This window comes from Micrasema longulum, unplaced genomic scaffold (assembly GCF_059751315.1).
Source record: "Micrasema longulum isolate JH-2025_06_02 unplaced genomic scaffold, ASM5975131v1 h1tg000896l, whole genome shotgun sequence".
NCBI lineage: Eukaryota > Metazoa > Arthropoda > Insecta > Trichoptera > Brachycentridae > Micrasema > Micrasema longulum.
Genome location: NW_028278087.1, coordinates 458,889 through 483,427, shown reverse-complemented (window position 1 = coordinate 483,427; position 24,539 = coordinate 458,889). Strand labels below are relative to the sequence as shown.

The 24,539-nt window shown below is 33.7% G+C and overlaps 1 protein-coding gene across 3 annotated transcripts in view; it reads right to left on the bottom strand.

Moving 5' to 3' along the window:
* Positions 1-24,539, bottom strand: part of sgg (glycogen synthase kinase 3 beta homolog shaggy) — an 84,400-nt gene that overhangs the window by 40,454 nt on the left and 19,407 nt on the right. For 2 of the 3 annotated variants that reach the window (XM_088231605.1, XM_088231607.1), the window contains exon 2: positions 13,307-13,360. The exons of the other annotated variant lie outside the window; for it this stretch is intronic. In XM_088231605.1, the coding sequence (XP_088087731.1) occupies positions 13,307-13,360 (54 nt within the window). The remainder of the gene's footprint in view (positions 1-13,306; positions 13,361-24,539) is intronic. 3 annotated transcript variants of the gene reach the window in all.

Here is a 24,539-nt window from a genome sequence, read left to right as displayed (position 1 = left end):
GATATAAATACACAATGGAACAAAATGGTGAATTTACTTTTAAATTACGTAGGATTTTGTACTTTTTATTAAGTCTCCACTCTTTCGTCGTTTTCCCAGTGATGTTAGGATCCAACGCAACGCTCCCAATATATGAACTACAAATTATGATACAGCATCCCTTTTTGCAAATTATAGATTTTGGCAGCATATTCTGGAATTTCTCCGGTAAAATTTTCCGAATTAGTAATGATTTACAATGAATCTTATTTTTCGACAGTATACTAATCAAAATCTGATAATAGGTTTTAAATTACTAATATTTATTTATCTGTCATGTATGACAGAGCCATGAAACTCAGAAATTGCTACGAAAACATCTTTGTTCTTCAGCAAACTAATTATTATGGAGCGGGTCGAAAACATCACGCGATAATAGATAATAATGTGACTTCGCATGAGAAAACGTGGAAAATATTCGCGTCTGCCAATTCGCAGATACATAGGACAAGACGGTTTCCATGTAAGACTATCTAAGCGTGCTTACCACTATTCTAATAACAAAGAAATCGATTATTATTTTCACGTAAAATAATGTTCTGAGAATACTGAGGAAACGCGGTCTGACTTTTCTTCATACAAACGTATTCCCGTATTTTCACTCTGGATTACGGCACTAGTGGAGCAGTGTTTTTTTTTTAAACTCTATTTACCATTGGCGTGTTTCCACCGTTTTTCTTTTTTGATAAATTGTTTCTTAAGGGAAGCTAAAACCATATAAAAACCCATAAAACCAAACAGTTTTAACACATTGTCGTCGGGACACGGCATTTGCCGTTTTTCGCGGACTGTCGGTCAACCGCGGGACACGGCAAATGCCGTTTTTGTCGACTGTCGGTTGTTGGCGGGAAACGGCATTAAACGGGTTTGTTATCAGCGTGAAATAAAACGCCTTGAAGGGTGATTTGCTACCTGGGGTGCTAGGCGACAGTCTGTCGACGTTATTTGAGATGCCTTGTCCGGATTGGCTAGTGTGCCACTTGTAAAGGCGTCGCCAGAAATCTACAGTTTTATGCGATCTCAATCTCCAGTTTAGTTTGAGTCATTTCACGTATTGGACTATTTTTCATACCGCTCGCACTGTTTTGTTTACTGTTTGGTATTTTCTTATTTGAATATATTAGCATTGTATAGGACGTTACCCCTACAAAAATGTCTTTACAAGCCAATGATAGTGACAATGAAGTGTATGCCGACAATTTATCTAATTGTTCATGGAATGATGACATTGAAGAGTTGTCAGACAAAGAACCGAGTGATGATGAACAAATACCAAGACCTAGAACGTTTCACCGTCGCACTATTGAAAGTGATTCTGATTCGGAGACGAGCTCAGATGAGGATGTGGACGAGTGGTCATCGTTTGATAATCCTCCAGTTCTGGAATCGTTTTTAGGCCGCCGCGGTTTGAATTCAAATGTCCATTGTCCTCAAACTGTAAGTGATGCGATAGAGTTATTTATCGGTGATGATTTGTTTGAATATTTTATAAACGAATCTAATAGATATTACCACCAAAACTCACATAATTACAAATTATATAAAAAATCGGGAAAGTGGAAAAATATTACTTTGAAAGAAATGAAAAAGTTTTTGGGGCTGATTATTTTGATGGGACAAGTTCGAAAGGATATAAGGGACGAGTACTGGTCTACTGAACCAACAACCAAAACTCCTTATTTTGCTAAAACGATGTCCAGAGACCGGTTTCGGCAGATATGGAAAGCGTGGCATTTTTCTAACAATGAAGAAATCATAGATAGTTCCGACCGATTATGCAAAGTAAAACCAATTATTGACCACTTTTTACCTAAATTTATTTATTTTTGATGATCAAATGTCAAATATGATTTCTTTGAAAATTTCGATCGAAAATATTATTTGGTTTAGAAATTGTGTCAATTTTAAGAAAGCGATATATTTTTGCGCTAATCGCGAAAAACACCCGCTATAGGCTAGAGTCTATTGTTCGAAGCGCCCGACTACAATGTGTTAACTGCCGTCTTCGGACGCACAGAAAATATCATTCTGATATTTAAAAAAAAAATCGGTTCAGTTTTGGGGTGCGGAAAACAGGACAACGAAACGTAGATTTTAGTTTGGCATAATTATTAGTCCGACGTACAAATATCGGGGAGGCATCTCCGCGAGAGTGACAGGAAAACTATGTTCAAATACCCATTCATCAAATGTCTCAGGCATCGCGTATCCTCTTAAGTTAGATAAATCATCGGCTGACCGCGCGTCGAGCAGTCTCTGCTATTGTAGTTTACGCGATGCATATTATTTTATATGCATGAGTTGATTCGGCGCGGCGCGGCGGTCATCATCGCGGACTCCATTTAGTCAAGTGCGTAGAATAATGCATTTTATGTTCACATTCGACTCGGAGATCGAAGACCAGAAATAAAATTAAGAAATTAAATTGAGTTAAAAAAATTTCCGGTGTATTAAAAATGTGTTTATACTATAAATGAATGTTTGGAAGATGTAATATAATAAATTAAAATGCATTAAATATAATTAATGTCAGCAATAATCTTGTATGAGTTTTTACTGTTAGTGTTTTCTAGACTTTTTCATTCAATTGTTTTTTATTTTGGAAATTAATTTTAATTTTTTATTTTTAAAATATTTTTTTAAATTTAGTTTTGGTTAGACTGTAAGAAATTGCTAGTGGCAATAAGTCCGACATTTAACTGTGTATACCATTGTTATTATTTTTGTATGTATGACATTGTATATTATGGACAATAAATATTTATTATTATTGGGTTAAGCCCATTTCAGACGTATCGTACAAATCTACACGGTACATTTATTTCAACATATCGTGATTATTTTTTATTATGTTAATGCAAAATGACCAATTTGAATTTGATAAAATATTTATTTCGACATTTAATGAACACATAGTTTACTAAGACAGACAAAATTTCAATAATAATATTCTAATTTTCTTTTTAAAAAAGTCGAGTTAATTATGTGAATAGTTAGTCAATGGGCAAAATTGTGTTTAAATACACGGGCAATTTCAGATATACATACTAACTAAATTATCACGTAACGACCACGCATCTTTATTTTTATGATACCAAAGAAAGAAAAGTGGAATGATTGTTTTACACCGCGTAGTATTACTGAATGAATTTGAAATTGCGAAATGGAATCTTGCCAAATTAAAAAAAAAATGTGGAATTAAAAAAACATATTTTACCCATCTATAAATTCAGCGTTTGTGAACAATTTACTACTTGTAATCTGTATCTAATTATGTAAGATAAATAACTCTGAAAATCAATGAGGTTACATTTATTAAATACCTACATAGTATTATTATTGAATCTTGAAATAGGGAACACGTAAACGTATTATTAATTATGTGTGCTCTAATAATAACAATATAAATATTATTAGGTGAAGTCATATTACTCCTGGGCCCGTGTTACAATGGGAAGTTAACCACAAATTGGCGGCCTCCGTGGTGTAGTGGTCAAGACGCTTGACTCGCACACGGAAGGTTCCGAGTTCGATTCCCATTAAGAACACAAAAATTAAATGTGATTTTTCTCAAGCTTGGGTCTTCTGTGATGTAATTCACCACTATAATTGGGCTTTACGTATCTTTAATTTTATCTGCAAAGTAAAATAAAGTTTTCGGTATGAAAAATAGAACAAGTGTACATTAAAAAAAAACATGTTCAATAACAGGTTACCTAAGAAGATACTTTGAAATTTCATACAGATTTTACTGTAATCGTATATGTACCGATGAAGATAGCGTTTGTAATCGCGGTCCAGGACTGGCATTATGAACGCACTTATAGCGCGTTTTAAGTACGTAAATAGTCGATATAAACGCGTTCATAATACGAGCCCTGGTGCGGTTTATATAGTCCATCATACGATTTTTAATGCTGATTTTAAATTTGTCTCCGATATAATTTTTCAGGTAGTCAGATAAGCCACTATAGTCCATTGTATAGTGTTTTTTACTGTCCTGCATTAAAATTGTTAAAATCACTAAATTAAAATGCCGTCCGATTTCGTAAGGCGTTAGTTCTTTCGTCAAATAGAAAATAAACACACAAAAAATTAATGAAGTGATTTAAAACAAAATAAATACATAGTTAAATTGTTTAACATGAAAATTTAGCGCTTTGAATATTGATCTTATAAACGATATATTTCAAGAGTAAAGTAATAAGGAATAATAGTAGAAGCATGGCCCTGTAAAGTAGAAATAATGTCCATAGTCCACACCATCAATAATGCAGAGGTACGCTCGTACCTCCATAATACATAGACCGGGAACTAGGAACTGGGACGTCGCCGTCGGAAGATAAACATTCCTAACGACCTTTTGCACAAATTATTACCTGCAGCAAATATTGACTCGCCAAAGGGGGGTCGCTAATGACTGATGACATTGTGCTCTCCTTGGAGCGACCTTCCGGATCTCGTGCAATTACACTCGGATACGCGCCCCGCCGTAAACCAATTACGCACGACGCACGACTTGCGGCTGTCGCATGTCAGCAATCGGAAGCGGAAGCGGAAGAATGCGAGAATACGAACCCTGCTATTGTAATATAAATAAATAGGAAGATACTAGATATGAGGGTGTTACTTTCAAACCCGGCAAAATCCAATATCTTAAAAAAGTGAAATATGGATTGAAACATATTCAGAATACAAGAGGAAGTTCAGTGGTTTTTTAAAAAAAATATTTGTTAATAGACTATTAAACTAAGATATATATTCTTTTAATTTTTATGTATCGTAGGTATTATCGGCGCTATGATTTTTTAAAGTTTTGTATTTCTGAAATTACTCCGCGCGTTACGTCAGAGGTTGTCTCTGTCAGTTCTTCCGATTGGTTCGTTTACGATACGCTACCGGATATCGTTCACAGCTCTCATGTCATAAGTTGGTTCATATGAACCAGTGACATCGTTCGAAGTAGTTCGTTTGTAATAAAATATTTTTTATGATTTTTTTCGTACATTTTCAGGAAATTCGTACAATTGAATGCTACAATTTTCACCACGCGCAAGAAAACATTTTTATTGTATCCAATTTCCCGTGGGGCAGAAGTTCCTCATTGTATGATCAAAGACGTAAGGAAACGGAAACGGCCACCAACTATGGAGCCAACGACGAAAGAGTAGAACAAGAACTGATAGTTTTTCAGTTTCCCCGTGAAATATTTATTAATTTATGCAACGGGTTCGATAGATTTACGAGAAGGGCCGAGGGCGCGTTTCTCCCAAAGTATATTGTATTTGCCCGCGTCCCGAGTATAAAAATAAGATAATAAATCCTTTAGTAATAAAAAAAAACTTGAGTAATCATAAATACAACACAAGAAAACAATTTATATCAGTATATACGGGCAAACTGGCGGACTTATTGCCACTGACAATCTCTTAGTCAAATTAAACCTAAAAACGTAATATTAATTGTGATTGACCCAGTGTTTAATATTCACAATAAATACATTTACATTACTCAGTTACGTCTTCCTTTATAATATAATAAATGTGTACAATAAAAACAAAACTCGAGTTTAAACACAATAATTAGTACTGGAACCAACATAATTTATATTGTACTTTCATAATTCGCATTGAATTTTCATTTCCTTTTCGATTACCTAATTAATAACGTTACTAACTTACAGATTCGAGCAAAGGACCGTGAAGATCACGCCAGTCGTCGTCGTGAAAATATATGGCTTCGGGCTACGCAGGTAAGTAACATGACGGTTAAAATTCTTAAGAAAATATAATGAACATGAACATGAACAAAAACAAGCGCATTAAATCTACAACTTCGGTACAATTTAATAAACAATTGCATACATTCCATTAAAATCTTTATTAAACTTTGCATTCTGTGTGCGTAGCAATAAGTTTTCATATAAATCATTGTAGTGCGCCTATTAAAACAAACGAAATCTATGTTTACTCGGTTCGTCGACAGGCACAATCACATTTAACTGTAAAATGATTTGTATTTTAAAATAAAGATGACAAATAATAATAATAGTATTTAACGGAGACCCTGTTGTACACAATAAATGGCGACACGTATTTAAAAGGTCCATTATTTGTATTATTTCTTTCAGTTTTTGCCACAAGTTGCTTACAGAGCGGCTCACTAACTGCTACGGGATTTGACGCTAATAAAGTCAAAGATAGTCATATAAAACTCAGCATCATTCTTCCCTTTCCGCACCTAATGATGCATAGGGCAGTGCATTGGTACACCAATCGCAGCGTATCTTGATCATTTTTGTTACATGAGGTAAGATGATCAGTCTCACGCTTCAGGTACCAGTCCAGGGACTATGAAATATTTTTAGTGTAAAAACACCCTTTTCAATATTTCATATCAACCATGTCGGGAATCGAATCCGAGACCTCTTGCGTGGTAGGCAAACGCGCTGACTATTACGCCACGAGACCGACAAAATAAAACTACGAAGTTAAAAAGTTCAAACGTTGTTAAGGCATTCGATCGAGATGGCTAATATGTAACAAGGCTTTATATTGATTTCTATTTTATGTGAACATCACGTTATATATATATAATTCGTATGCTTATCTTTTAGTTCTTAATAATGTTTGTAATACTTTTTAAATTTATATAATTTCTTTAACTGTTTTCGCGGTTTTGTGGGTTTCATTATTTTGCCTTTTATATTTTCGAATCATGTATGTATCCTTCTTAAATAAAAAATAAAAATAAAAAAAAAGTCTAGACTTTTTTGACTAATTAAGTCATTTTTATTGGATCACGATTAGTCGACGCCCGAAGGGCTGGAAAAGCTGATTTCCTTTCATGTACCAGTCGGCGGTGGTCGATTGTTACCTGTAAGTAAAACACGATTATAAAAATGACGGTAACGTCAATGAACTGTAAACCTTTGAGTTGTAAACCACAACAAAAAAAACGAGTGATAAACTGGACTTCATATATTGAAATCAAATTGTCAAAAAAGCTTTTTAATCTTATTATATACTGCAGTACCCACTATCCATAACATCGCATACAACTAATGCTATAATAGGCACTGGGTACTGATCGTGAATAAGGAACAGATTTCAACAAAGACACATACTAGAAAACTTACAATTTGAAGGTATTCGTCGTTACAATTATACAAATGTAATGAGGAACTTCAGGACTACGGGAAATTGGATACAATAAATGTTTTCTTGCGCGCGGTAAAAATTGGAGCATTAAATTGTACGGCAAAGTTTTCTGAATATGTACGAAAAATATAATAAAAAACATTTTAATAAAAACGAACTACATACTTTGAACGACGTCAATGGTTCTTACGAATCAACCTATGATAAAAGAGAGTTAGGGGAGATTTCCAGTTTGCTTTGAACGGACCAGTGGGCAGAATTAATCGAGAATAAGCGGAAGAGAACCTCTGACATCACACGTGGATTGATATCAGATATACAAAACTTTAAAAATGGAAGCGCTGATAATGCGATATATAATTAATTTATTTTAGATTGGCTTAGATTAAGTCCATTAACAAATACTTTTTTTTTTAAATCACTGAACTTCCTCATAAGTAATCTGTTAACAAAACAGATGAAATTTTTGAAACCTGATGTATTTTTTACTGGAAATAAATTAAAAAGCAAAATTCATGGCTAACTTCATTTACCTAAAATATGGACTTTGACACTGTAACAACACGTGTTTAGATTGACATAATTTGAAGATACAATTTCCGCATACTTCCGTTCTCCGCCCATACACCCGTACACCGTACACACTACACGATATAATATTATCATACACAAACACAATACGTATTCAGTACAACAGTCGGACAGTGCGCGCGACCTACCGCAACAAACCTTCACTTTCACTAGGATTAAACTCCGATTGACGATTAATCGGAAACCATCAGTCGAATTACAATCCGTGTTAGAAATATTCCGGGGGTGGCGACCTAGTGAATGAATTAAACCGGGTGACCGCACCTTTTGCGAAACAAAAAATATTATTTTGTATTTACAGCAGAGACAGTTCCTTAGTATGTGCAAAAACGCGGTGCACTGCCAAGTAAAAATATATGTAAATATTTATAGTAAAAATATAAAATACAAAGAAACAGAGATTCATATACTTTTACAACATTATATTCAATACTAGAGCCAAAAGATCTAGCGAGATCGACTCGTGCGGACGATTTTCTTATTCTGTCTACACGCATGCGCAATTGTCACCGTGCATATTCCGTATAGCACGATATTTTACCCTGAATTTGAATAAACAATACTGTATAGGCTGAAACCGTGATTTGAGCGAGATAGACTACGCTTCATACAGGTGAATCGTGCGTTAGAGGAGGAGACAATATACATACTCCGGGCATAGCCAACAACAAACATGAAGTTCGTTCGTAACGTCATTTTTACCATGCATAATGACATACCATGAGTATGAAGTATCATAGTTATTAAAATGTACGTTTTGACGATAGTTAAGGTGCTTCAAATTTTTTTTTTTTTTTTTGATTGATACAAGTTGAAAAAATGTAAATAAATGCACTGCCTCGGTCAGAAGGCGCCAGTGATTTACAGGTATTTTATGTAAATCTTTTTCGCACAAGTATAAATCGAGTTTGCTGTATGAAAAAAATTACGTATATATTTCTTTTGTTTAACCTGTTTTAATTACTGAATAATAATCCGCAGATTTCATGTGGATTTTTGAAAATCATTTACTTGTCTCTAAAGTTAATTGATTTTATTTAGAAAATTTAATCTTGGCAGCCGTCCAATTGCGCTGTTCTAAATTTATTATTGATAGTAGTAGTAGTAGAAATATCATAAATAAACGCGATCGGCAACAACAGTATATATAAAAGAAAAACATCAGTGTAGGTTTTAAATAAAAGCTGCTTATAGGCTAGTGTGGAGATATTCAATAATTATTGTATAATTAAATAATGCCCACGTAGGAGGGTATACGTGATTTTGATTTAATTTAGTTATTTAAAAAAAACTTAAGACAAAGCTCTATTAAGTTAATTTCATAGTTTAAAAAATAAACAACAATGCTTATTTCACAAAATTCAATGATCGTTAATGGTACCTCGTTGCTCTATTTATACAATTTTACGTTTAAATAAAACTGTTTTTTATTTTTCGTTTACATGATATACGCCCTTTTGCGTGGGCACAATTCAATTGTTAATAAATAAATTAAACTGACGGTCTCCAAAGAAAGAACAGAACTTCCGTTATTTGATTTATTACAAAAAGAAATTCGTTTTCCTTTTCCACAATACGTTAACGACAGTCTGTATCAAATGCTGCAGCGAGACTTATTTTCGGAATCTCTAAGTTCGGTCATATCACTCCACTACTTCGGAAATTACACTAGCTACGTTTTCCACAGAGGGTGGAATATAAACTCTGTTGGCTTATGTATAAATCACCGCACAACTCTGCTCCGGAATATCTAAGGGAACTATGCATTCCAGATGAACTAGCTGACAGGCGTCTTACGCTTAGATCAGCGCATTTGCTATCGCAGGCCCTATGGCATGGAATGCTCTCCCAGCAGAGGTGTGAGGCTGTGAGAGTGAAGTGATGTTTCGGAAAAAGCTTAAAACCCACTTGTTCTCAATATCATTTGAATAAACCTGTAGCATGTGATAACAATATAAATTATTTTAATTAAATTACAAATTTAAAAGCTTCAATTAAATTTGTTTATCTATATAATCACTATGTAAAGCGCCCTTGATATTACGAAAATGGCGCTATATAAGTTATCCACAATAATAATAATCACATTATAAAAAAATCACAAAGACTTAAAGGGAAAATTATTGGTTTTAGGTACACACAGAATAACAATAGCAAAAAACAAACTCGTTTTTGAGTAATGTGTAGTTGCAATGTTTATGTAAACGTACAACTAATACATTCGCACGTATCTTCGTTTTCAAGAAAAAGCGGGATATATAAAATACGTATTTTTTTTTTTTTTTTTTTTTTTTTTTATTTAAATTTTATTGATAAACCCTTACGGGTTACATACATTTAACAAAATGTTTTCACTTTTAAAATTCAAATTCTACTGTTAATAATAATATTTTTAACATCTTTTGTAAAGGTTGCCTGAGTCTTTTGTTTAGTTTTGTCTGGTAGTTTATTGTATAATTTCAGTCCATGGTTTATAAGTCTCGATTGTCCTTTTCTCGTTTTAAAAGATTGTATATGATATTTTTCTGAAATTCTCGTATTGTGTTCATGTTTACTACAATTTTTTTCAAGTTTTAATTCTTCGTCTACAATTACATCAGTGGCTAATTTATGAATAAATTTTAAAGATTCTAGTTCAAAGAGTTCAGTTACATTTAATTGTTTAGTTTGTTCAAAAAATTCTTTAGTTGCTGTTAGATAGGGAAGGTCATATACTAACTTTAATATTTTATTTTGCTGTCTTTGTAGTCTGTTTAAGTCATTTTGATATCCTGTTCCCCATAGTAGTTGCATATAACATATTTTAGTTTTAACATATGCTTCATACATTAAAATTTTTTCCTTTATTGGAACAAAGTTTTTGATTTTAAAAAATAGACTCGATAAAGTTGCCACTTTGCTAATTAAATTGTTGATATGAATTGTCCATGTCAATTGTCTGTCTATTGTTAGTCCTAAATATTTAACATGTTCAATTTCAGTTAGTCGTTCATTATTTATGTAAGCATCTACTTTAATTCTGGCATGAGTGATATTTGCGAAATGATAACAAGGTTGTTTTTTTTTCACTTATGTTTGTAGCGGTGTGAATTATGATGGTGATGAAGTTATTTAGTATATTATATTCACTTAGAGGGATGGACCGGACGAGCGAGAGGAAGGCGAGTGGCCATCTCCTTCTGTCCTCGTGACATTAATTAGGAACATTGTTATTTTTTCAGCTACAATAATCAGTCACGCGCGTCGTGTCGCGTGCCAGAACTGCCAGATAGTCAATTATTTAAAAAAATCAGATTCATTATTTTCCTATAAATATTGCGACCCTCATATCACGACACAAAAATGTTTTATTTTGAAAATAGTTTATTTTTTAAATAAATATTTGCGTTCTTATGATTTACCCAAATATTAAGTTTTGAGGGACATTTTCAACGAGTTGTAAATAACTCACTATTAGAAAATGAAATCGAGTTGGGGTAGAGTGGGATTCGAATCACGGACCTTTGGCCAGTGAGTCCGAGACACTAGCCACAGGACCACAACCCGATTTAAAGTTGACACAAGAATTAATTAATTATAATATAATTACATAACAATCTGCTCAAGTCGATATAATATGAAGGGTACATGGCTAAAACGCCCCATTGCATTTTTTCGATTTTCGAGATATTAATGTAATTTTTTCTCCCGAATTAGTTCAATAGAAAGGAATATTCAAAATTAATAAAATGTGGCTCCCTGTTTCATAAATTGTAGGAAATAAATATGGGGTCAAGGCTGGCAAAAAACCGTCAAAATGGGAAGATTAGATTGGATAGTTTTTGTCTGTTCAAAAAAAAAAAGTTTTTTTTTTTTTTTTTAAATGACGTAGACGTTTTTGTTAATTATTTCTGTGATTGTATGTTCACAAATTGTAAGAATCTATTTTATGAAATATATGAACCCAGTGCCCACAAATGAGTTGATAAATATCAAACGCCAGTATGTCCGCACAATTTATTTTTTGCATTTGTTCTACAAAGTGTAGTGAGAAAAAATATGATCACTTCACTACTATTTAAATTAAAACATGTCCTCATTATTACAATTAAAACACTGTCAAAAAAACTCTGTTTCAATTAAGAAGCTAGTAGGTCCACATGGACATTGTGGGCGTTTGAGATTTCTCAACTCAAATAAGGTTTTATTCATCTTTATGCTCTCCGGTAAAATTTTCGATCTGCCGATGAACCCGTTTTCGCGCACTCTTCTCGACAAACGTCACACGTTACAATGTAATCCGAGCTTTGGTAGTTTAGGGGTAGTAGTATTTCTAAGAAATTGAGATCGTACTACACGAAACACGCTGGTTAAGGTGCACAGCACAGCGTGCACAATGCACGATGGGTTGTATTGCGGCAGTGTAATGGTTAATGGTACGCGAGTGGAGAGTGGAGAGCGGTGGCATTGCGAGACGAACGAAGGCCGCGCCCGCGTTGGCGCAGTACTAGAAGGAATACGAACGCGCGAGAAATCGAACCGAGATAATCTCTCGCCAGAGTCACATAGCACGTGCTGGACTAGACGTTGAATACGTGCCTTGACTGCCGAACGGCTTGACACTGAATTTTTACAGTAAAGAGTCTCGAACATTTCGCAATAACAAATTATCAATGTGCATATTTATATATAAAATAATCTATTCAAAATTATTAATTTCAGCATTAGTTTCAATTCTGAACTAGTAATTTTACGGATTCTCTTATATTGACTATCGACATGAGACAATTTCTTGGAATTAAAGCAGGCGAGGATTCCTGTTTTATATATTATTTAATAAAACGATGAAAATTTAAATACAAAAAACTGACCGAAGCTCACGAGGGAAGCTTTAAATAAAATCAAAGCGTCAAACTGCAAATATAGAATGCAAAGTTTACAATAAATGAATTCAAATAAGTAGTCGAAACCTACCATTGAATTAGTCCCGATTGAATTACAAATGGGATAAATGAGTTTCTCCAGCAGCGGAGAACTTTTAAAGAAAATCTACCAGTTAGTTTATAAGTAAATTAAAATGAGGTTTGACCTTATGATTTGTATGACAAAAAACATCGGATTTAAAAAGCAAAGAGACAAAACATAATTAATTATGGATGATATTATAAGGATCACGGTCGGGAAGAATGATTAACGCCCCATCGTGTTTGGTACCAAAATGCTGTCCACATGATGAAAAGCGTTAGGATATGTCGGAGTTAGTGTCGCCAGCCGCGGGAGGAACAAATCTAGTGGCAGCTATACGAACCAAAGGGACGCAGTGGCCGTCGACCTACAAGCGGGGGATCGGATACGGTCCCACCAAAACAAAATTAGTTGTGGATGATATTATAGGGATCGCGGTTGGGAAGAATGATTTAAGCCCCATCGTGTTTGGTACCAAAATGCTGTCCACATGATGAAAAGCGTTAGGATATGTCGGAGTTAGTGTCGCCAGCCGCGGGAGGAACAAATCTAGTAGTGGCAGCTATACGAACCAAAGGGACGCAGTGGTCGTCCACCCACAAGCAGGGGCCCGGATACGGTCCCACCAAAAATGAAAATAAAAAAACATCTATGAGTATCAGTTATTTCATCATGTGCAACAGTTTATACAAGGACCTATACAAATATTAAAAAATAGTGCCTAAATAATAACATTTTTTCCGGATTCGTAAACCATCCAATAGAAAATAAACATTTTAATAAAGACATTGGGTTTTAGGGTCTACATGCTGAAAACAAGACATTGAAATTAGACTATTTCGAGAAAGCGATAAATAATAACAAATGATAAGTAACAAAAAATATTTTTTTTATTCAGTCCACTCCTGTTTAAAACAAATAATCGAATTTCAACCCTCCTCACTCTATACCACAAACCCAAAGTATTACATGACACAGAAACTTAACTGACTTATTAACTCCATATGATTTAGTAGACACTTAAAAATATAAAATATGATCATATTCATTAATATGTCAATTTATTGCAACATAGAGCGAAAACATTTTTGGGAAGGCCATATGAAAATCTAGGCATTTACAGGGTTTTTAATCTGTCATTGGCTGATTTAAGTGGTCACTTTAAATTTAGATCTTAATAACTCCCTATAGAGGACATGCGCTCAGTAGCTGCAAGACTTGTTGCTATCTAAATTCTAATTTTATAAATTTGCTTTTTATTTCGTTTTTAAAATATCACTTAAACTCTAAACTTCATAGTCAAATAAAAAAATTTAAAATAAAAATGTAAATAGGGACTAGATTTCTTATTGTCCATGCGCTCTGTAGCTGCAAGACGTTCTGTTATCTAGCTCATATATATCATAATTGTAATAAATCATAATTGGAGACGAGGAACTAGAATCTCAACCGTCCATGCGCTCTGTAGCAGCAATACGTGTTGGGATATTTATTTATTGTACAGCCCCCTTGAGGTGATTTTCACAAAAATGGCGCTATATAAATTATCCAAACATTATTATTATTATACTCAAAACATTGCTGATAATTATTACTAAATTATATCTCGATAAGGAAGCCTGAGTGTAGCTACGAAACTGGTCAGTAATTAAATAAATAGTAGTTATTTTAATTATACAATGAAAAACGACAAAGTTAGTGCTTCAAATTAAATTTTATACATATTTGCTAGATCTCCCAAAATATCAAATTAATTAACTTTATTCTGTATTCAATGCGGCAGCAAGGCTTATTTACGCGAGGAAAAATATTCTCACATCATCTTTGAGATTTGCAATGGTTAAAGAAGTCCAGATAGAATTAAATATAAGCTTTGCTGGACAGTATTCTAATCCCTTCACGAAATGGCTCCAACATACCTAGCGGACCTCTGCATTAGGGGAAATCATGTTAATGGGAATTTACTTTTAGGTCGGCATTTATTCAGGCCGATTGTCAAACTCCGGCGCTGCCCAAACACCAGGTTCGGAGATCGCGCTTTCGCCTTTATCGGCCTCTCTGCCTGGAACCAATTGCCTTCACAATTACGAAGCTTCGACAGTCCTATTCAATTCAGATCTCAACCGAAATTTCACTTCTTTTGTTTATCATACCTCAATTTCAAAATCAGAAAAAAGGTAAGTTTAAGTATGGAATTGTAAAGTGCTCTTAATGTGATTTTTTTACAAAAATGGCGCTACATAAATCAGCCAAATATTATTATTATTATTATACATGTATGTTTATTCATCTCATAATCGTATACTACACCTCGATCCATGATATATTGTTAAATTAAAATGGTTAACAATGATACATCACGAGATAACTTCACGAGATAACTAACATTGATCGGAGAATGGACAAACAACGCGACTAATTGCTGAGCATTGTAGTCGCTGTTATTCCGTATTGATAACTGATAGTGAGATATAACGTAGATAACCTCGCGATATTGACCGTTGACCTGCACGTTCCCCTCAAATAATGATCTCATACCAATATTCCCCGAGAAGATAGCGGACAGGTGGACCTTTATTTTTCAAGACACTACTAATCTAACGGCCACAAAGCTTCGTGTTTATCGAAAACTTTCATTCATCTATTTCAACTATGCACGTCTGGTTTAATTAAATAAAATTTCTAAATGTTCAACTAAATCTTTTCGAAATTCGTTTGTAAATAGAACCTGCAATATGTGTAATCAGAAATTAAATTGTATTGATTTAATAACATTTATTTAACTTTCTTTAAAAATGAAATTTCCAAAAATAATTCATGTTATGATGTTGCGCCTTGAATCCGCAGCCTATATTAAGCAGGTTATGAGCAGTTCTGTATGTAGGCGGCACATAATAATTGTACACCGTATGGTCAACTATAGTTGTATTATATATTATAATGTGCAACTGTGCGACCAATATTTAAAAGTAGATATATTTTTAATAATATGTATTACATTTACATTTTTAGTAATATTATAAGTTTTGTATGATTAGTAATTTTATGTTATGTATAATTTTTATGTGACAACATAACAATATTATGTGGAAGCATTATTGGACTTTATGATATGCATTTATAATATAATTATATCTTATAAATTTATAAATGTCTGTTGGCTTTCCAATGAAATAAAATTAAAAAAAAAATACTTCCAATTAAAGGGAAAAATAACAAAGCAGAATACAGTAGAAATATTTTAACATGCTTGATGCAAAAGTCGATCTCTGTCCCTTTGATCAGTGGAAAGGCGAAAGGGGGGCGTGAATAGGAAAATATCATTTTTTTATTTGTAGTTATTAGTATCATAAAAAACATTTTTAAATTTGTAATTTTGAATTCTCGTAAAAACTGTCATTCTATTGGCCACGCCCCTAATACGTCACGATTAATTTTTATTTGTTCCTGGTCATTTATTTTTTTTTAGAACATTATCATGAATCTTGACGTCACAACGACCAAGGCCAAACACGACGCGTTTTTCTAGCAACGTATTTTTATTAAATTTAATTTTTACATTTATGTATGAAAACATTTCTCCACAATATCCATATTGATTTTGAAAATATAATTAATTATTCTAAATCTAGTTAATACATTTTTATCGGTATTCGTAGTATGTGATATTTTCCTATTACCGATGATAATGCAAACATGTCTATTCTATTGTTAAATTAGGAGGTTTTAGTAAAGGTGAATCTAGTGTGTTTACATACAAAGAGAAGAAATAAGTTATTTCTAAAATCCGAGTGTACGAGTATCACAGGTGAGGTCCGATCAGGTGAGATTGTCAATACGTTTTTCACGCACGGGGAAATGTGTTGCGCGCAAAAATAGAAATGGCATAATAATAATTGACTGTAATAATGGCCAAGTAAAATATAACCATCTCGACACAAGTGTTACCCTGCCAAATCTGTGATGTAATTAACATACTTAGTGCATATACCGCGTAAGAACATCGGGCGGACCTCTCACATCATTAGCGAGATCGCGATGTCATGTGCGCGTGCGTAGCGTGATCGGCTACAAATTTATTTCGTTTCGCTCAAAATTAAAAGGGTTTAAAAAAATATCGGACAGTGAAATTACTTTCATTTAGAAAACTAAAACAAAATCCACGTCACTATACTTTTCACATTCCCTTCAACAAATAAACAAAGAATAAATAGATAATTAATATAAAGTTTATATTTAAAGCACTAACTTTGTGATTATGCATTATACTAAAATAAATAAAAACAACTTTGTTTTTAGCCACATTTTTTTTTCCACCGATCGGTTTCAAAGCAAACAAGCTTCTTCGTCAAGGTTTTCGTAACTAATGAAAAAGACTTGATTTATTGGGTCTACGTGTAGTATTTAGTTAACACGATAAAAATAAAATAGGAATTAATTCATTAGTTGCGTAAACCTTGACGAAGAAGCTTGTTTGATTTGAAACCAGTCGGTAGAAAACAAATAAAATATTAAAAAATAGTGGTTAAAAACTAAGTTATTTTATTTAGATAATTAAAAGTTTACATTACGCATCACGCCATCACGGATAAATGGTATAATCGTAAAATTCTATATTCCGACTCGTAGGTTGAGAAACAATGAAGTACTGTTCATCGATAAGCATAAAAAAATATATAGAAAAAACTATGGTCTTAATTCTTTGTCGTATTGTTAACTCGAGACAAGATCTGGACTTTTTTGGTTTAAGTTTACAACGACTTAAATGAGCACTAAATAAATAGTCCAGATCTTGTCTTGATGTCCCTTATGTTTGTCAATGCTTCTTTTATTATTTATTAATGTTTTTAATTAATCTTATCTAGTAATTATTCATACCTATAAATTGTTTGAATGGAAAATGTTCGTTAAAATAAGTAAAATTTTCTTAGCTTCTTAATAAAAAACACAATTGCAGCTAATTATAATCTCACACAATATGTACGAAAATGTGTATTTTTGTGTGAAAATTTAAAGTATCTTCGTCGGTAACCGGTAATTGAACATGTTTAGAAATTGTTAACATATTCTATTTTTCATATAGAAAACTTAATTTTACTTTGTAGATAAAATTGAAGATAAATTTTAACTTCCCATCAGAATACGTACCCTGGAGACCTGTGTGTCCAGTGAAGACAACCCACAAAAGACAGATTCTGATTAATGATCAAATAAACATTGCGTATTCGAGAAGTGTAGGTATTCGGCTAAGAGCTATCAATTTATTTATTTATTTACTGACTTATTCAGTCCATTTCGTAAAAATAAAAAATACAACTAAATAAAATCAAATCTAGAGCAACAAAGTTTAAATAATAACCTCGAGACAAGATCTGTTCGATTTTAATGATCGTTCAGATCTAGAAAAAATACACCAGAAAAGTCCAGATCCTGTCTCGAGTTTACAATACGACACCATCGGGACATTGGTACATGCAAGTCATTTGTGCTGTGCTGATCGAGGACAGCACATCATTATTTTGCAATCGGCGGAACGGACTATTAAACAATAAATTGACGAAACCGAGTATTATAAGAGTCGCGACTCATTTCGGCGAATTGATCATGTCCAATCAATTTAATCCCAGGCAGTGAAGAATTAACTTCCCTCTTTTCTCAATCCGATGACGTACATAGCATGTACTTCTGGATTACCTTCTTTCTAGGCTACCAGATTACAGAGAGCTCCTTCGAGCAACTTTTGCGTGTATGTGGGCACCGCACCGCCAAGGAGATTTATGTCCTCAGGTATGTGGTGGGCATGCTAAGTTGCGACTAAGCGTATAAGTAATCCATAAATCATCAATAACGTTGTCCGTATTTTTGTGTGTCACTGTGATTTGTTATATATACGTATTGTTTTTCTTCTGTTGATTGAGTGCATGTTGTATAGGGCAAATTATTCTAATGTTTCCTATATGTATTTAGGTTTCGTGTCGTTTGATTGATTTGTTTGAATTACTACGTTCTTCTTCCTTTCCGATGCGGGATCTGGAGCGTGCGACCGCGGTCTCAATTTGGAACTAACACTGTATTCCTCCACTGTCATACTGGGAAATTAGAAAAAGGTGATTGTGCTGACCATGTGTATTTGATTGATCACAAACTGACAATACTGCAGTGAGGGGTACAATGAAAGTTTTTAAAGTTTATTTGTTTTGTTATTTTCGCGGTTTGATTGTAAAGAAATATTAAATTTTCGCTTATTCGCTTAATTAGTTTAAAAAAAAAATTGATATTGATACGCGAAACTGAAGAAAGACTTAAGTCTTTATGAACAGTTTCGGGAAAGGGGTGGATGCTTTCATTGTCCGTATTTTTTAAAAAATAAATACTTTGATTAGGTGCAACTAATTATTAATTCCAATTGTGTTTGCATTTCTGATTTTATTTACAAAATGCATCAATAACCAAGAACATATTTACGGTTTTAAACATTTATCAATCAATGTCACGACATGCGCGTGGGAGTTATAATCGTTATTTTTGTGCAAGGTGCTTCTATTTAGCGCGGTTCAATGTCAGGCGACAGGAGTCAGGCGTCAAGGGGCGGAATCCTGCGTGAAGAGGAAGAGTAATGCTACCGTCGCACATAAGGGTCCTGGTACGAGCAAACCTGGCCAAAAGTCTAAACATAAAATAATTTGGTATTTTTTACCGATAGTACACATATTAGCGGACAAGCTCCCATCTCCCGTTTTCTTCTCAATTAACACGCTACGGAACAAGGTCAATCTAAAACTACGTATCGTGGAGTTTACACCTTTTTTATCGCTCCCGTAAAATCGAGTGATAGTTTGAGATGAAATTGTTTAAGAATCGATCTCTTAAAAAAAAAAAAACAAATGGATCCAATACCTGAAGGTATTTACTTTTATAAAAAAATATATTCCGGTGTATTTTGATTGTTATTTTATATATTTCTAGGAAGTGTTATATACTGATAAATTATAAATTTCATTTAAACTTTTCGTGTCTGCCTCAGCATACCTCACCTACAATTTTAATTAGGTTGTAAAGTATAACTATTCATTTAAAGGAAATGCAAAAAAAAATGCGCATTTTTGCGGTTTTACAAAAAAACTAACTTTTTAAAAAGTACGTTTTTTTTTTCATCTTTACTTTGATCAAGAGAAATTTTACTTATATTTAATTTTTTTGCAGGATTTACTGTGAGGGATTCGATTTTAATAAGATGAGAGTTACAATATGCCATTGTGAAGATAATTGGCCAATAAGAACATGTAATAGCCGATGCCAGTTTTAAATGTAATATTTAATTGAATTATCGAATTGCCCGAAACATGCAGAACATACATCATCTCCGACGAAATCCACCTTTTTAATTTCGTATTTAAATTGGAATGGTAAAATTCTCAAAGAAAATAAGAATTCTAATTCGAAAAAATATGTGTTCGCTACATTTCACTTTTAAAAAAAATTGAAGTACGCAATTCAGATTCAGAAAAATATAGACCACCCGACTATTGCATATTCTGAAAGCAGTGAGCGATTAAGGAGGTGTAAAATTAAAATAGTTAGTTCTTTGCAACACAGACGAGTTTTCAATCTTCCGGTATGTAAGTTGAAGCGTCAAAATAGAAGCGGAAGAAAAATGCAACATACAACAGCTGACGGTTGATAAAGCTATTTTCATAATAATGGAAGCCAAGTTAACGAAACACCAATATAATATTACAAGGTCATATAAGCAATGCATATTTTCATCTTACAAAGTTGTCCAGAAAGCTAAAAAACGATATCCCAATAAAAGTGCAATCACCATCACTTTTACTTCCGCTGAAGTAAATCGCCAACAGTTACTGAATATCACTTGTAAACAAGATCATTTGATATCTAAATGGGATTGCAAAGGTCGGGCATAAGTCTTTATAGGCAACGATTTAAGCATCGAGAAGACTCCGGTGCAGCAAATCGGCTGACTCCCCAACTGTCATTCTTCATCATCAGAATCATTTTCAAAAACTAATTAATATTAAAATTTGTTTCTTTTTTGGGTGATACCGTGTGTGCTGGATATGTTCCGACGTTTCGGCCACCATTGCAGGAGCCATCTTCAGGGTAAACTGAGTGTTTTGTAAAAAAAAAAGTATGTGTTTAACTACTAATAATTTGTACCGTGTCGCAGTCGGCAGTAGGCACATTTCTTTTCTTTTTCGTAGTATGTAGTGCTGGGAACCATGTTGAGTTTAATTTCAGCCCGCCGTCTTTGTTTATGTTATTTGGGTGTCTGTATTTCAATTGCCTCTTTTATAATTCGTGCACTGTAATTACTGGGTTTATGCAAAATTTTCGGTTCAAAGTGTTCCGCTATTGCAGATTTGTAGTACTTTAATAACTAGTACTTAAACACATACTTTTTTTCTACAAAACACTCAGTTTACCCTAAAGATGGCTCCTGCAATGGCGGCCGAAACGTCGGAACAAATTCAACACACACGGTATCACCGAAAAAAGAAACAAATTGATAACAGTAACCGTGAAAACCTTCGCACCTATTTAATATTAAAATGTTTGACAATTTGACCAAAATAAGTATTTCGAGAGTTAAATATGATTACAATAATTTTTTTTATGTTCCTGTGATTATTATACTTCATCACAGGATAAAAAAAACGTATTTATTGAAAAAAATAGCATTACAATAATTTTTAACGTTTCTTTTATTATTAAATAACATTATTGTAGCATAATTTACTTTTAAAAAAACATGAATACTTTTGGCCAGGTTTGTTGGATCCTGCTACACTGTGCGTCGGGTCATGCGTCATGATTGGGAATCGGGAGAGAAAGGTGTCGAGAAGCGGAGCCTACTTGACCGCTGGCGAATTAACTACCAGCGTGGGAGAAGGATCTTGCTGCCTGCTGGTACCGAGTAATGTTACCTAATTGAAATCAACAGAGACCAAACAACACTCTAAAATCTCTACAGCAAACGGAGAAACAAATTCTCAAAATATTGACAATTTTAACTACCCAGGATGTCAGTATTAATTTATTTTGACCGTGAACTCTTAAAAGGCTGTGCTAAAAAATCCCTATGAAGACGTTGCTGGAACATCGTGCTACATTAAGCAAGAGACGAGATATTTTGAAATACAGGTATTTGAAAACAAAAAAAAAACATATTTTTATATTTATTTATTGTCATATCAATTTATGAAGGTACTGGACATTAGACTGAATGATGAACATGTTAAGTTAAGTAGCACGCTCGTGGACTAATAAAATAAATCAATTTACCATTTTTTCAAGTTGGCTTAGTAATGTTTTGGATAAAAAAAAAGTTATTTCGTTACAAACTTTGAACTTCAATTATCTCAGAAGTAGTAATTTTGACTTAGTGCTTTTTCGCAGAATACCCACGATTAAGCCATTAAAACAAGTTTCGAGATAGTCGCATTTTAAGCTTTTTTATTCTATCAACGCATTCTTTCCCCCATATTTCTTTTTTAAAACTTTGAAAGAGTAATCTTTATTCAAGCCATCGCTAAAAATTTGAAATCAACATCTTACACTAATATAAAAAAATATTTGAAATATATAAAGACTGTTGACTTGCATTCTGTCAGTATGGCCTCGATATTATCTAGTCTATCTTTATTCTATGTAGACTCATACGACATCATACCCACAAAAGGGTTAACGGAACAATTTAATAAACGACATTCCTGCCAAAAAAAAATGAATATCTTTAAAATCAAATTCAAAGATGTGTATAATGAGTAACAAAAACGCATCCCAGAAAAGCCTTTTGACGGACTTTATTTTAAATAAAAGTACTTTCGGCAGTGGAAAATTGTCTTATATTATCATCGAACAACTACATTATAGAGTAGCCGATGTAATTCATGCAGCCATTTAGCACGTGCGCACTCGGAACTATAAAATGCGAGCGTACCTACTTTAGTATGCTCATGGAAATGTAGTGTAATGAGATACAGAGTGCATAATTTTCACTGTTACTAAGCGGTGACTTAACACCTCGAATTTAATTTATACTCGTAGCGCGGTGCTTCGCAGCCGATCGCACAATTACTATTGTTGATGGTGGCCCGTATAGCGTATACAATATTATACGGCATACCGTACCGAGAGGCCAATGTCAACTCGCGGATAACAGCGCTTCGTGGACTAATAAAGTGAAGGATTTGCCGTGTGATTTGGCAGGTTATAGATAATATTATGCTGGTAGGCAATATCGCATCAATAATTAGCGGCGAGTGTCATACCAGCAGCTGCAGCGGAGTAGTAATATAGGTCGCGGTTAGTCACATTCGTCTCTGGTGTCGATATGACGAAACGTGTGACGTCGCCGTCTTCTGCTCGGCACTGGCTACTGGCTCCTGGCCGTTTGCCAGAACCTGCTCCGGAGGCTCTGTCGCAATTGCTGCGTGCAGACACAGCGGAAGGTGTGTCACAAGCGGCACACCATATAGTTCGATTGCCGCAAACATAGCATACCCGGTGCTCGGATGTTATAGTCGGGTGATGGATAATACGCTCTAGAAGACCGTAAACAAACTGATTTGCTATCTTCCGCGTCACTGCCTTATCGTTATACTGTCTACTGGCACTGGCGACAAATTGCAATAATATAAACCCGCGCTTCGATAGATTTAAGTTGATTGAATTATTAAATGGCCGTTCAATACGCAACTGAATTCAATTAGCAGTAAAAAACCAAGTTTAATGGTAGACAAATTAAAAGGGGATTATTGTATTTAAATCACGTTATTGACACAAAAAATGAAGTCTGATTCTGCGCATCATAAAACCCCTTGCGGAGATCCGGTTTGTTTTCGTAACAAAGTAGAGACAACTGACTTATTTTGTCTTTTATTAATTTATATTAATAAACATTTTTACACTTTAAACAATTCAATTTTTTTTTAAAGTAACTAAAATTCCACCAAGCCACTTTCCGAGGGTTGTTGGTGTAGTAAAAAATAGCTTTTCATGATAAAATTGAACACATATAATAAATCGCTCTAACATCTTCAATCTAATGAAGTTATTTAAATGTCGATGTATTGAACGAAGTATTCGTTACAAGTATCCGATAGAACCCGGCCGAGAATGTACAATCAGTAACAAAGAAAAACTGAGACCGAAAAAGAAGTGCGTATTTATTTTGAGATAAGGCAATCATCAGAAACGCTACGGAATAATAATAGTAATACAAATTTGATTAATTTCACGAAGCATTTCGGTTTAGCATTTATCAGCTAAACCGAAATATATGCATAGATATTGTAAACAAGAAGGTGCCACAAAATGTTGGAGAGAATAATCTCCGCCAGGAGCAGTTCGAAGGTGCTCAGTCCTCACACGGAAGAAGCACTACACCGGACGATACATTTTACTACAAGCGAGAACAAAAAATATAAAAATATACTAAGTGTTATACTTGTTTATGCTATGATACATCGCCTCTGTTACTTCAATACTTTTTTATTCAATTTTTCCTTATTGTTTCCTTATTTTCTGCTAATTTTATTTCATGAATCTATATGTTTTATACTGTGTTCAGGTGTTTTGTTTTTCGATATTATTTTATACTTTGTTAAAGGCGTAAGCCGTCGAAATAAATAAATAAATAAATAAAAAGAGTTACTGATTCACATTCACGTATTTGGGTAAAAAACTTTATATTTCTTACGCGTGTTCATTTGTTGTTTTATTATGTGTGTCATGTATCATATGTAAATGATTAGTAATTTTGTAAATATTTATGGCGTTTTT